Source organism: Arachis duranensis, chromosome 5, assembly GCF_000817695.3.
Source record: "Arachis duranensis cultivar V14167 chromosome 5, aradu.V14167.gnm2.J7QH, whole genome shotgun sequence".
NCBI classification, from domain to species: domain Eukaryota; kingdom Viridiplantae; phylum Streptophyta; class Magnoliopsida; order Fabales; family Fabaceae; genus Arachis; species Arachis duranensis.
The window spans coordinates 2,019,216-2,033,080 of NC_029776.3; the positions used below are offsets into that span (position 1 = coordinate 2,019,216).

The window sequence follows — 13,865 nt, forward strand, 5'->3', positions numbered from 1 at the left end:
TTGAAGAAATCTTCAATTTCTGCTGAGCAATTTTTGAGTTCAATGAAAGGTGAGAATGTTAGATACACATATATATAGTAATAGTGAAAATAACAATAGAAAAGGAATTACTCAAGGTTGTTAATTACATTATTAATTTTGAAACATGCAGGAAAATCATATGCAGAACAAGTGGCAATGGTGCATTACTACCATGTTTGCATTGAAGGGTGTCTTGCAAATTTTGAGATAGGAGATGGTGGAGTTGAAGCTTGTGAACTCTATCCTGAAGTGAAGTACACTACTGTTCATGAATACATGAAACGTTACTTATAGAATAATGGGTTTGGTATGGGATGAATATATATTGAATTTAATTAGTAACAAATTAAATAATTAATAAATGTGTGTCATGTATGTCTTTAGGCTAAGCAAGAACAAAGTGGCATATATACTTGTAATATTTTATATCTTCCATAGCTAATGAAAGGAAGGCCAAAGAGGATCAACGTGTGATGCTTTTAAAATGATCATATTTTATTGGAATAAAATACATCATTAAACCAAACATCAATCAATATTACATAAAAGTCTCAAAACTAAAAACGTTATATGCATATTTTTGTGCATATACCTATATAAATCGAATCAATATAATTTAAATTAGTAAAAAATAATGTAAATTAAAATTACTTGTTTCATTTATCTATTACATATTTATTCAGAATAAAAAATAATAAATAGTTATACATTATAAAATGATTAATTATATTGATATAATATATAATTTGAAAAATAATTAAAATAATAAAATATAAATATAGTATTTTAATTATTTTAATTAATAAAACAGATTAATTCTAATTTATATTATTTTTTACTAATTTAAATCATATTAATTCGATTTAGTATTATAATCTATAATTCGAATTTAACCAATTGGATTTATATAAATATATGCATGAGGTCATGAGGACATGTGCTGATTTTGAGATTTTTATGTAATATCGATTGGTATTTAATTTAATGATGTGTTTTACCCTATTTTATTGGCTTAGATAAGTGTCTAGTTCTATAAAATATATATTTTTTATTGTATTATTTATCAATTTTTTGCTTTAAATATAATAATTTAAATAATCTCCACTTTAGTCTGTACTATTAGTATCTCTAATTTTTATTTTAGTATTTATCAATTTTTTTGTTTTAAATCTAGCAAAATTTTTAAAATAATGTTAAAATATCTTGCCGCATAACATTTTTGCTTGCAGGTAGCATAAAATTAATAGATTAAATTAACAACAGAAACTAAAATAAAAGTCTTTTAAATAGTGTCAAATGGACTAATTTATTCTATTTAGATCTGCTCAATTAAATTTAATTTGTAGGTTAAATAAACTGAGTCAGCTATATATTAAGTATTTACAAATATCTAAAATAAAAAATTAGTAAAACTAAACGGGTCAACATGTCTACTTGCTAATTTTTTTTGGCAAAATAAATTATTTTTAATTAAAAAATTAAAAAAATTGGACTAAAATATCCAATTTTATTGAGTTAAACCATGAGATATTTGAAATAAAATTTGAGATATTTGGTTATGTTATTAAAAAGTTGTTAAAAAATTTAAAAAATGAAACACATAAACGGATTAAATAAATTAGTCCATTTAATTCACATATTTTTTTTTAAATGTCATCTTAGGCATAATTTTTTTTAGTGTATTTTTATATGAATTTGTTAAAAATAAGAGCATGTCATTATATTTTTATAAATATTTAAACAAATAAAAAAATCAGCACAATTTATTTTTGTCTCAATTTAACCACTATAGCAAAGATTTTTGTAATAATTAGTTAATTACAGCTTAACTCTTATCAGCGATTGTTAATATTATTCAAGTATTCAACATATTTACTTTTTTTTCCGGGTTTTTCTTTCTAACTATATTATTGGCGGTTTTCTCTTGCATGAGTTGAGAGGTGCACCTTCAAAATGGTTTTATCCACTTCTATTATTCTCTCTTATTCTCTAATTTCAACAACTTCCCTTCCAATTCCAACTGTAAGAAACTGTTTTCAAGTTAATCACACATTATATAATAATAGCTACTCAATTTGATTATATCATCATCTTACTTGATTGCTTGTCTGAGACTCTAGGTTGTGAAGTTGGAATCTTTTTCCCCAAAAGATGGTGGGTTTATCAGAATTGGAGGATTTACTTCTTCAATGGCACCCAGAAATCGAAGATTAGCTACTTGTTCTGTTTCAGGAGATGGCTCTTCCTCTATTGGCACTGATGTGCCTTTCCCTTCTGATTACCCTGAGCTTCTGGAACAAGTAAGTGTCATCATTCACCATTCTGCATCAATTTCCTTTTCTTTTGGTTAATTGTAACATAGTGTCATCAATTCACCTTTCCTCTGTTGGCACTGATGTGCCCTTCCCTGCTGAATATCCGTTCTTTTGAATAACCATTTACATAACCATTTACCTTCCTTTAGATAACCACTTACATTTTACGGTGAATGTGAAAGAGAGTTTTTTTAATGACATGTCGTTACATGACAGTATCAAAACTAAATTCTAATAGTTAATGTTAATGGATTAATGTAGTGGTGGTCTGCTTTTATGTGCCAATTTTATGCAGTTCAGAGTGTATATAAAATTTACTTAACCCCCAGAAAAGGGAGGAAAATGCTAATGTAATACTAAAAATTATGTGTCTTTGTTAATGGCTCAACCAACAGGCTAGAGTTGCAGTGGAATTGGCCATGAAGGATAACAAACAGCTAATGGTGAGTCATATGTGATAGTGATTTTTCTATTAGGAATCGTTAGTCAAGAATGAAAGTTACACACACCAAAGTGAGGAGCTATTATTAGAGACTGTAATGAACAGCAATCTTATACAGGAGATTGAGTTTCCCACAGCAGGACTGTGTTTTAATTTGATTTCTTTCCCTCCATTATGACATCAGGTGATGGTGAAGGTGGAATTGAGATGACTGAGAGCATGCAATTGATTCGTGAATTTTGCGATCGCTTCGTCAGTGCAGAGAAAGCAACTCGAACAAGAATAGTAATCTTCTTGATTTAGAGCATCATTCTTATGTTTTATTTCAACACATACAACTTTTTGCAGTTAGCTTCAAGTGTCTTGTTCTACGACTTTTTACAAAATGCTTTCACTTTCTCATTTATATATTGTTTCCTTTTTTCCTCATGTAATTAACTTGTTATTGTCTCGAATGCTATCTCATTCAAATGTTTATCTTGTTCAGTAGAGGTTGTTATGCAGTGTTTTCGTCGTCAAGATTCAATTTCATCACTTGCAGCTATGCATAACCCTGTAAATATCAGTTTTTTCCAGAGGCTAGTGAAGTGGACTTTGCTAGAAAATCAGTCTTTGGTGGAGCTTCTTTTAAGTTAGACTATCTGACAAAGCCTTCATTTTTTGAAGATTTCGGTTTTGTTGAAAAAGTAAAAATGTCTGACAGAGTGAAGGAAGGAGATGAACTCTTCTTGGTAGCCTATCCTTACTTTAATGTCAATGGTAGATCCTAACTTCTTTGGTATTGTTATATAAGCAATAGAAGTTTCTTGACTACTGTTCCATTGTATTTCAGAAATGCTTGTTGTGGAAGAATTGTACAGAGATGCAGTCTTGAACACTGAACGGAAACTCATTATTTTCAACGGAGAAATCGATCGGATAAGATCTGGGTGTATCTTTTGCAAAAATTGAGCAGTGATTTTATATTTGAGCTTGATGTACCTGCTCCTATCCAGCTTTTATTTCTATTTTTTGCAAAATCATTGTTTGATGGCAATCAGAAAAGAAGGTACCACAATGTAGAAAATCAAAGATTTTATCAAGTTTTTTAACGCTAAAATGTCTCATAGTCCTTCTGTCATTAGCCATAATATAGTTATCCTTGAACGAATCAAGATTATCCACCATTCTTCTACCCAAAGCTTGCTGCACTCACCAAGACCTTGCTGCCGATGATGGAAACCGTTTATTACATTCATAATTTCAAGGGCCGCAACGGAGGAACACTTTTCAGGTTTGCTTCATAATTAACTTTATGTTGGAATTGAAGGTCATGCTTAGGAGTGAAATATTTCATGGCTAATATTATGGCAATCTGGAAAATTTTCAATGTTTTGCTTGAAGATTAAATAGAATTTATGTTGATGGAAGACTTGGTTAGCTTAATAATTGCATGTGGCACTTATGTTTTGTGTGTTTATTTCAATTGCCATAGGTGCTATCCTGGACCCTGGAAGGTCCTGAGGTATGTGGGTAATAAATATATTTGTGTGCATCAGCAAGATACTATGCCATCACTAAAGGAAGTTGCCCTTGAAATTCTTCCAACTTCCTCAAATTTTTACAAGTTGTAATGGTAAGCAATTATGGTGGTGTCCTTGTGCCATATAACTTAGTGGACTCACTATGCTATTTGTATAGACAAGAAGCAACATTGGCAATTAAATTTTTTGTTTTTTATGTTTCTTGTTTTTCATGGGAGTAAGACTAATGAAAAGCAAATTTATGAAGCTTCAGAAGACACACTTTGTATTAGCAGAATGCATCAAGTGTCTTTATTAAGGACTGATCAGCAACAAGGGGTTGCTGAAATCATTGTAATAGTTGTGGCTCAAAGAAATGGCGTTTTTTCCTTAGCAAATAATAAGCGGTCTTAATAGCTAGCAAGTTAGTTTGAAAAGTAATCTGAGATAAAACTTTATTTATTTGTCTGTTTGTGTTGTTTAGTGCACAAATAACTTTTATGTAACAAGTAAAAACCACCTGAACTGATTGGTTAAACGAGTCGGTTCTTTTTTTCTTTTTTTTTTTTGACAAGAAAAAATACCAATGACTTTGAAAAGATTACCTTTTACCAAGCCAAAATGGCTTTGAATTGATAATATAATTCATAAAAGATGTAAGAAAAAAAGTGTAAACTAGAGGATTCTATTACTAATTTGAAATTACATAACATTTTGGTATAACTGTGAAATCAAAACAATGAAGATGGTTTTATTCCAAACGCGTAGAAAGAAGGGTGGGTCGTCTTGGACACAAAGTCTTAGATTCTAATTTCCCCCGTTGATTGTGAGAAAGACTTCATTGACTTGGAAACTCTAGGAAAAAAGATAAGGTTTATGTGATTATGATCAAGAGCTTCACTGTTTACTTTGCAAACAACACAACAAACTCCAATCTCTGAGTATTCTAGCATTGCACCTTCAAATTTTGCAATCATGGCTGAGGCTGTTGTCACTGTTTTGCTGGAGAACTTGAGCTCTCTCTTTCAAAAGGAACTTGGATCAATCATTGGCGTGGATGAAGAACTGAAGAAACTTTCTAGCACTTTCACTGCCATCCGCGCTGTTCTTGCTGATGCTGAGATGAAGCAGTTTACTGATTTGGCAATCAAAGACTGGCTGCGCAAGGTGGAAGATGCTGCTCTGCTGTTGGATGACATCCTTGATGAGTTCTCCACACATGATCTTCAAAATCAGAATCAGCAACAAAAGGGTGGCTGGTTTAACAAGATACACGCTTCTTGCCATTCTTCTTTCGGTCTGAAAAATGCCATGTTTCGTAGAAGAATGGCTAATAAGATGAAAAGGATGAGGGAGACATTACAAAACATTGCTGAAGAGAGGAAGATGTTTCATCTGTGTGAGAGAATTGCAACCACTGACAAGAAAGCTGAGTTGATGGAGTGGCGCCAAACCTCCTCTGTTATCACTCAACCTGAAATCTATGGAAGAGAGGAAGATAAGGAACGTGTTGTGCAAGCTTTGATTCAGACTTGTGATACTGAGCGTGCCGCGGTGCATACTATAGTTGGTCTTGGTGGTCTCGGAAAAACAACACTTGCTCAGCTGGTCTTCAATGATGACAGGATAACCATGCATTTTGACTTGAAGATTTGGGTTTGTGTCTCTGAGGACTTCAGTCTCAAGAGAATGATCAAGGCTATTTTGGATTCGGCTTCAGTGAGTGTTAGCGGCAATTTGGATATAGATCCACTTCAGAAGAAACTTCAACAGGCACTTCAAGGCAAACGATATTTACTTGTTCTGGACGACATCTGGAGTGAAGATCAAGAGAAGTGGGACAGATTGAAGAATTCACTTGTTGCATGTGGTTCAAAGGTGGGGTCTTCAATTCTTGTTACTACTCGTCTCACAAAGGTTGCATCTATTATGGGTACGCTTCCTCCTCATGACTTGTCTTTTCTGTCGGATGAAGATTAAGGGCTACCTCTTGCAGCAAAATCTCTTGGAGGCCTTCTGAGGTTTAAAAGAGAAGAGAGAGAATGGCTATATGTCAAGGACAATGAGATTTGGAATTTGCCACAAGATGAAAACTCTATCTTACCTGCTCTGAGATTAAGCTACTTGAACTTGCCATTAAAATCAAGGCAGTGTTTTTCTTTTTGTGCTATTTTCCCTAAAGATGCTGAGATTGAAAAGGATGAACTTGTTCATCTCTGGATGGCAAATGGCTTCGTCTCATCTGAAGGAACAATGGCAGTTGAAGATGTAGCTGAGGAGATAATTAGTGAACTATGCTGGGCATCATTTTTTCAAGACATTGAAAAAGATGATCTTGGCAAAGTTAGGGGCTTCAAAATACATGATCTACTTCATGACCTCGCCCAATATGTTATGGGTGATTTGTGTTGCATTGTAAATGATGAGATGCCCATTGAACATCCAAAAAGAATTCGCCATCTCACGATGGGGCCATGTGCTCGGAACCAAATCATTTCTGCTTGCACATTTAGATCCTTAAGGACATTTCACTTCCGACAGACAAATTGTGCTTTGGCTTCAACGAAGATATTGGGACCACTTGAATCTTTGCGAGCATTTGATTTGGGGTATGCAAATGTATTAAATATGTTGCATTTACCACTAATTACTCCCTTCAACCATCTAAGGTATCTAAATCTTAGAGGGACTTCAATTCAAACACTTCCGGAGTCCACAAGTAGCCTATGCAATTTGCAGGTTTTGAATCTCAGTTATTGTCAAAGCCTCCGGCGGTTGCCCCGCCATCTGAAATACCTAAAAGCTCTTCGACATCTCTACTTAAGGGGGTGCAGGTCGTTGGTTTACATGCCTAATGAGATTGGCCAGTTGAATTCTTTGAGAACCTTGAATATTTACATAGTAGGTAAGAAGAAAGGGCTAAGGTTAGATGAATTAGCACAATTATGCCTCAGAGGGGAACTCCACATTAAGAACCTGGAAAGAGTAACAAATGCAGCAGATGCCAAGGAAGCCAATTTAATGGGTAAGCAGCTAGACGTGTTGAAATTGTCATGGGGAAGAAATGAGCAATCTAAGTTGCTGCAAAATGTTGATCAGATTCTCGAAGCCCTGGAACCTCATCCAAAGCTCATAGATTTAGGGGTGGGAGGATACCAAGGTATGTATTTCCCACAATGGATGGGCAATCCTCACTTGAAGAATTTGTGTTCCATAAAACTTGTGGATTGCTGGTATAGTCAACAACTCCCCCTACTGGGGAGATTACCATCTCTAAAAATACTTGCAATATGTTGTATGCATAATTTGAGATATGTTGATGATGAATCTTATGATGGGGGAGTAGCCAGAGGATTCCAGTCTCTAATGTGTTTGGAATTGTGTTGCATGCCAAACTTGGAAGGGTTATCAAAAGAGGAAGGAGGTGACATGTTCCCAGGTCTTTCCAAAATGAATGTTATTGCATGTCCAAGATTGACATTCCCTGCCCTTCCATCTGTTAGAAAATTATGTATAGCAAAAGGACGGAGGAGATCTGGTCATGATTTATTCTCTAGAGAGATCTTATTATCTCAATGCCCTTCTACAACAAGGAGCCCCAACCAAGTTCAGATGGATTCAATTCATAGTCTCAGTTGTCTCGAAATCCTTGAAATTCATGATGATCAAGAGTTGGCTTCGTTTCCAAAGGGGACCCTTCAAGGTCTATGTCGCCTCAGACAACTCCATATTCATCACCAGAGCAAAATGGAAGTACTTCCACTTGAACTAGCTAACAACGCTGCCCTTCAAGAGTTGCATATAATTGGATGCCACAACTTGGAGTCATTAACAGATCAAGTGTTAACTGGGTTACAGTCGCTCCAAAAACTAAAAATTTTCAAATGTGATAAATTCAAAGGCTTATCCACAGGTTTTCAAAGTCTTAGTTCCCTCAAGGATCTAATCATTTCCTTCTGTCCACAAATGGTAGCATTAGCAGAAGATTTACAACACATGCCCCCCATGTTGCAATCAATAACTCTTCATGAGCTCAAAAATCTAGAATGTTTACCTTATTGTTGGGGTAGTACCATGACTCTTCAGTCACTATACATAGCCTGTTGCCCCAAGTTGAAGTCTCTTCCAATAAGCGTTGGATGGTTCAATGGTCTAAACAGTTTGACATACATTGTCCTAGCATACAGAAACAATTCGAGAAGGAAACAGGGAAGGATTGGAAATGGATTAAGCACATTCCAAATGTTGATCTTGGAGAAAATTGTTGGGTGATTCCCACTATAGCAGCGAGTTACCCAGATCTGACTTTCTCTAATTGGGAAGGTAAATTCAGTACTTAAGTTACTTTGCTCCACCATTTTTGTAGTTGCAGAATAAAATAAAAGCACATGCCCTTCTAAATTGAGCTTGATCCTACAAGCATTACAAGCAAAAGCATGTTCATTCTTAAGAATCCAAAATATTATTTTTTTATTAATCAATTCAAAATATTCATTACTTTCTGAGATAAAACTCGGATGCTACATAATTCACACTTCACTCGCTGAAATAGGAAAAGTACAAAGTTGTCTATGAATCTTACACGGGTGGTAACTTTTTATTTTTAGGAATTAATCTGGCATCAAATATTTATTTTCTATACATAAATATATTGCATTATTGTGTTGATGTTTGATTTATGATATAACTTAAGTTCTCCATTTTTCTGATATACATACTTAGGAATCTGATGGACTGAAGTGTGGCGATTTGAAGAAATGTAAACTTGGCTTAGGAAGGTGAAAGCATGGCTTAGAACTTCTATGTTGCTCCTATTGATGGCTATGTGTTTTGATCAGAATTCTTACTATGATTTTTTTTAAGCAATTACAATTTTATGATAGGTTTGCTCCTCCAAACCAGTAAGCAAACTATGCATTTTGTGTTGGATGTTTGTAACTATAAATGTTATACTACCAATATTTCACATAAATTTAAATTATAGTTTTCATTAAGTATAACTGATGGAAAATGAGGTGATGTTGAAATTCTCCATTGATAATAACGTGATGAGTCTAAAGTGAGAATACAAAAAATGACGTACAAATATTTATCTACTGTTAATTGCTCCAAGTTGACGTCTCTTATATTAAGTGTTTCTAAAGAGTTTGAGAATTGCACATTTTCTTGACATATAAATTGATTTGAGAAGGAAACAATGTATGATTGGGACTTAATCTGAGATTACCCTGGTTTATGTCTAGTGTGTTGTGTAGTGCAAAACTCTATTCCGTGGGTTCTTAAATTATATGGTATGAATGGACAAAATAATTCTTAAACAAATGAACATATGTAATTAATACTTATTTAATTAGCATGTTTATATTAAGGGTGTTATTAGAAAAAAATAATTAATATTATCTTAATATTACAAATTAATACTTTTTTATACCATTAATGGAATCATTTCCTTTTGTGTTGGAAATTGGAACACACATTGAAAATAATTTCCTCTGATTCTGGAGGGAGAGTTAGATAAAGCTGTTGATAAATAAAAAATAAAATAAGACCTTTCTTTTCTAATTAGAGCTTAACCGCATTCAACAGTTCAGTTAAAACGACGACGAGGACGAACGAAAATCATTTTTAATTTGTAATTCGGGAAAGAAAAATGTAAATATTTGTAAGAAAAATCAGCATTTTCATTGTTGATCAATTTGACATGGCATTACGTATCTAGGCATAACTAAGCAATTACCGCATAAAATTGATCTAAACAACGATAGTGGTGCTTTTAAGAATGTAAAATCTGATTTGCTATAATTGAATATATGAAGTTTATGCAGGATTGTGTGGTTTATTTTTGCAGTCTACTACTTATATATGAACTTCAAAAATCTAGAATGATTATGCCGCCTACCTGTTGGGGAAGTCACTATATATTTGAGTTGATCAAATCACCAGCTGCATCTTGATGTAGTTTCTGCTATGGGTAGTTCCTTGTGTAGAGAGTGGCAGCAAAGTTGTATTACCCTGTCATAATAATCCACTGTTATGTCACACAAATACAATATCAAAAATAAGATAAAGGCTAATTTAACTAAATACTTGCTCTTATCATATTTGACCTTTTTAATATGTTAGAATGTAAATTATAAATCAATGCATCCCTAAATATTATGTCAAGAAGGTAAAATTACACTGTATATTATGGTGGTAAATGATGATGACTAAAACTTGGCTTTTCATTCCTTATTGTTTCCGCTGATGTCCTTGTCAGCGAATTTATGGTGACGTCATCAGTGATGATAGATCATTTAGTTAATTAACCTTGTTCAACAAGAAAGCAAGGCCTCTCACGGCTCTCATCAAATTATGCATGCTTGTGTGCACTCAATCAATCCGGCTTCACTTTTCTTTACTATGCCATGGGCCATGCACCGAAATAGTTCCTTAAACACATAAGATTCTAGAAATATTTTGTACAAATATCCACTTTGTATAACGGTTCAAAGTGCTAACCGACATCCCCAAAACCAAAGTGTGACGAAAGTCAAAAACACGCGCATAAAAAAGCGAAAACATTAACACCTATCAAATCATTCACATACACACTATTAAAAAGTGATAAAATAATAAATTAACGGATTATCATTAAATTTATTATTTTTATATGTATGAATTTTATTATTTTAATTTAACGATAATTAGACTCTTATTTTCTAATTTTATTAATTTTTTTCACTTTAAAAAAAAAAATCCTCGATCCAAATAAAATTGACAAAATTGAGTGATACTAATAGCTAACAAATAGTCAAATAAAGCAAGAAACTTCTTATGTGACCACTCAACTCTTTCTTTTCTTCACCACCAAGTCAAGTATCCTAGCAATGAATATATAAAAACCACACAAGACAGTTGCATAATTTGTCTTCAATTCTCACTTAAGCATTTAAACAAACACGTTGATTACCTTTCAGATAACAATGACGAAAGAAATATGGGTGCTGCCATTCTTCGGCCAAGGCCATCTCTTCCCATGCATGGAGCTCTGCAAACACTTGGCTTCTAGAAACTTCCAAGTCACCTTAGTCATCACCTCCAACGTAGCCTCCTCTGTTCCCTCTTCACTCCGCCAACACCCACTCATCCGAGTCGCCGAGATTTCGCCGGAGCCGGCCTCACATCCGGAACCAAGGATCCATCCTCCTCATCATGCTCACGGCCACCTAAGTAGTGGCCTCGAAAAGCTCCTTCTTTCGCCTTCGAATCCTACCCGACCCGCATGTGCAGTTGTGGACGTCATGATGACGAGGTGGTTCGCCGATCTCTTAGCGAAACACGGGATTCCAACGGTTGCGTTCTTCACCTCCGGAGCCATCGCCTCCGCCATGGAGCATGCCAAGTGGAAGGCGTACCCTATCGAATTGAAACCCGGAGAGACCCGGATTCTCCCGGGGATGCCTGATTCGGTTGCGCTAACTGATACAGACCTCAAACGACGGCCTCGAGAGGAGCGGAGGCCGCCACGGCCACCGCCTGGCTTAGGAGACAATTTCCCGCCTCCTCCCGGCGGACGGGGGTTTCGAAGGATGGGTCCACCTGAGCCCGGTGAGGAACCCATGTGGATGGAGGAGACAAGAGAAGCAACGGCGTTGATGTTCAACACGTGCCAAGAAATGGAGCGTCCATTTATGGACTACATGGCGAACCAGACCGGAAAACCGGTATGGGGAGTCGGGCCGCTTCTGCCGGAGCAGTATTGGAACTCGGCCGGTTTAGTTCTGCGAGACCGGGAATTCCGGTCGGACCGGAAATCTAGTGTTACTGAGGATGGTGTTCTCCAGTGGTTAGATTCGAAGCCACGTGGATCGGTGCTTTATGTTTCTTTTGGGACTGAGGTGGGTCCTACGGTGGAGGAGTACGTTCAGCTTAGTGAAGCACTGGAGTCATCGGGTCAACCATTTATATTGGTGCTCCGACCTGGTTCTGGAAAATCGGTCCCTCCACGTGCTATGTTGGGCTTGAGGCCCGGTTTGTCTAGTCCAGAAGAAGATGATGAAGGGTACTCAGCTGAGGGGTTGGATGAGAGAGTTGGAGATAGAGGTTTGATAATACGTGGGTGGGCACCACAGCTTTTGATACTGAGTCACCCTTCAACTGGAGGGTTCCTATCGCATTGTGGTTGGAACTCAACCGTGGAGGCATTGGGGCTTGGGGTGCCCATATTGGCGTGGCCTTTTAGGGGTGACCAATACCATAACGCCAAGTTGGTTGTGGCCCACCTTAAGGTGGGGTATATGGTCTCTGATGATTTGGGAAGAACATTGAAGAAGGATGATGTGATCAAGGGAATAGAGAAGTTGACGGGTGATAAGGAAATGAAGAAGAGGGCCGAGAATCTTGGTGCACAGTTTCAGCAAGGGTTTCCAAGGAGTTCAGTGACTGCTTTGGATGCTTTTAAGGATTATGCCAATAAGACATGGGTCTAGGATTGTTTATCTGTTAGCTAAAAGTCTGGTTCTGCTACATTGTTCAGACCCTGAATAGATGCTAAACTCTCGGGGCCTTTTTAGTCTATATACGTATTATATATGTATATATTTTTTTTGGTGACTTAAATTTTTTTTTTTTTTTTTTTTTGACAGAAAAAAGAGTTTTGATTCATTCCATTGGTGGTAAAATATCCAACATGACTAGATTTTGTACATGGTTTGGTGCCTCTTCCATCCACACAAAATTTGGATTGGTAAGAGCCATCTTAGCTAGTTCATGAGCCACTTTATTTCCATTTCTCTTGACATGATTAAAGAAAAATAATCTAAATCCTCCTAATATTACTAATATGACAGCAATGAATGTTCCAAAACAAAATTCTATTAGCTTTCTGTTATGGTGGGTAACCGGAGATTAATAAGATGGATGGCGTTTGATGGCCCAAGTGTATGAAGGAGGAGGACTCCGGATGGATCTGCAACTCGGGAGGCTCCGTCCGACTTGCGCGCGTGAGTGAATGGGGGGTAGTACCTGCAATGACACTCCGATGCCTAAGTCAGCAAGGGTGTAAGTAGGTCTAGAGAGTATTGGGCTTAGAGATACCTGAGGGTGTCAGTGTACTTATAGTGGTGAGCCAATAACCACCGTTGGAGTAGTGCCATGTCTTTAGGGTGTTAACCGTCCCTATTATCTTGGGGAGGTTAAGATATGGCTTCACGAAGCGGTTAGAGAGATCTTAGGGGCGGTTACTCATTTGAATGAGTGCTTATCTGCCAGCTAATCTCACGTCCGACTTCTTTATACCAAGTCGTGGTTGATACCGACCACTTACGTGGAGGTCGGTACTTAGCTAGGCTTAATCCTTCAGATTAGGCCTTTTAGTTGGACCTGGGCCTCTGATATTGGGCCAGGGTATGAACAGTGCCCCTACTTGAGCCCAAAATCTCTTTTAGAGCTTGGGTTCAAGTATTTAACTCGGGTTCGTAGCCGACTTTCACGGGTTTCGAAACCGACGTGATTTTCGCGACCTTTTGTTTCTGACAGTTACGTCAATTCAAGCGTCATGTCCGTTGGGGAAGCGTTTAGGGATTGAGGGCTTTGGTAACGGTG

General features: G+C 36.3%; 5 protein-coding genes across 5 annotated transcripts in view; all 5 read left to right on the plus strand.

The window, feature by feature from the left end:
* The window catches only part of LOC107487131 (bifunctional pinoresinol-lariciresinol reductase 2-like), a 3,278-nt gene extending 2,682 nt beyond the window's left edge, over window positions 1-596 (plus strand). The window contains 2 exon segments of the mRNA XM_016107725.3: window positions 1-49; window positions 152-596. The exon segment at window positions 1-49 is cut by the window's left edge and continues 48 nt beyond it. Of these exon segments, the coding sequence (XP_015963211.2) occupies window positions 1-49; window positions 152-315 (213 nt within the window). The 3' untranslated portion in view covers window positions 316-596.
* Window positions 597-1,912: 1,316 nt separating this feature from the next.
* LOC107487129 (protein LPA3) lies at window positions 1,913-4,638 on the plus strand. Its single transcript, XM_052262098.1, has 9 exons — window positions 1,913-2,043; window positions 2,142-2,321; window positions 2,732-2,779; window positions 2,897-2,924; window positions 2,963-3,063; window positions 3,345-3,537; window positions 3,611-3,709; window positions 3,934-4,051; window positions 4,253-4,638. Exons 1-9 carry the CDS (start codon window positions 1,975-1,977, stop codon window positions 4,389-4,391), a joined length of 975 nt encoding a protein of 324 aa, XP_052118058.1. The 5' UTR covers window positions 1,913-1,974; the 3' UTR covers window positions 4,392-4,638.
* A 294-nt stretch (window positions 4,639-4,932) lies between these two features.
* LOC107487005 (putative disease resistance protein RGA3) lies at window positions 4,933-6,260 on the plus strand. The gene has a single exon (XM_016107587.3). It carries the CDS (start codon window positions 5,256-5,258, stop codon window positions 6,258-6,260), a length of 1,005 nt encoding a protein of 334 aa, XP_015963073.1. The 5' UTR covers window positions 4,933-5,255.
* A 4-nt stretch (window positions 6,261-6,264) lies between these two features.
* Window positions 6,265-9,352, plus strand: LOC107487128 (putative disease resistance protein RGA4). The gene is made up of 2 exons (XM_016107723.3): window positions 6,265-8,603; window positions 9,003-9,352. Exon 1 carries the CDS (start codon window positions 6,501-6,503, stop codon window positions 8,550-8,552), a length of 2,052 nt encoding a protein of 683 aa, XP_015963209.1. The 5' UTR covers window positions 6,265-6,500; the 3' UTR covers window positions 8,553-8,603; window positions 9,003-9,352.
* A 1,807-nt stretch (window positions 9,353-11,159) lies between these two features.
* Window positions 11,160-12,875, plus strand: LOC107487127 (UDP-glycosyltransferase 73C11-like). Its single transcript, XM_016107722.3, has one exon. It carries the CDS (start codon window positions 11,246-11,248, stop codon window positions 12,749-12,751), a length of 1,506 nt encoding a protein of 501 aa, XP_015963208.1. The 5' UTR covers window positions 11,160-11,245; the 3' UTR covers window positions 12,752-12,875.
* Window positions 12,876-13,865: the final 990 nt, after the last annotated feature.

What these genes read in the sequence shown, in the direction of transcription:
- LOC107487005 (XM_016107587.3), top strand. Translation starts at nt 5,256, where the DNA reads ATGGCTGAGGCTGTTGTCACTGTTTTGCTGGAGAACTTGAGCTCTCTC.
- LOC107487128 (XM_016107723.3), top strand. Translation starts at nt 6,501, where the DNA reads ATGGCAAATGGCTTCGTCTCATCTGAAGGAACAATGGCAGTTGAAGAT.
- LOC107487127 (XM_016107722.3), top strand. Translation starts at nt 11,246, where the DNA reads ATGACGAAAGAAATATGGGTGCTGCCATTCTTCGGCCAAGGCCATCTC.
- LOC107487129 (XM_052262098.1), top strand. Translation starts at nt 1,975, where the DNA reads ATGGTTTTATCCACTTCTATTATTCTCTCTTATTCTCTAATTTCAACA. An exon ending in ACCCTGAGCTTCTGGAACAA is followed by an intron (nt 2,322 to 2,731) that starts GTAAGTGTCATC and finishes CTCAACCAACAG; the next exon opens with GCTAGAGTTGCAGTGGAATT. An exon ending in AGGATAACAAACAGCTAATG is followed by an intron (nt 2,780 to 2,896) that starts GTGAGTCATATG and finishes AATCTTATACAG; the next exon opens with GAGATTGAGTTTCCCACAGC.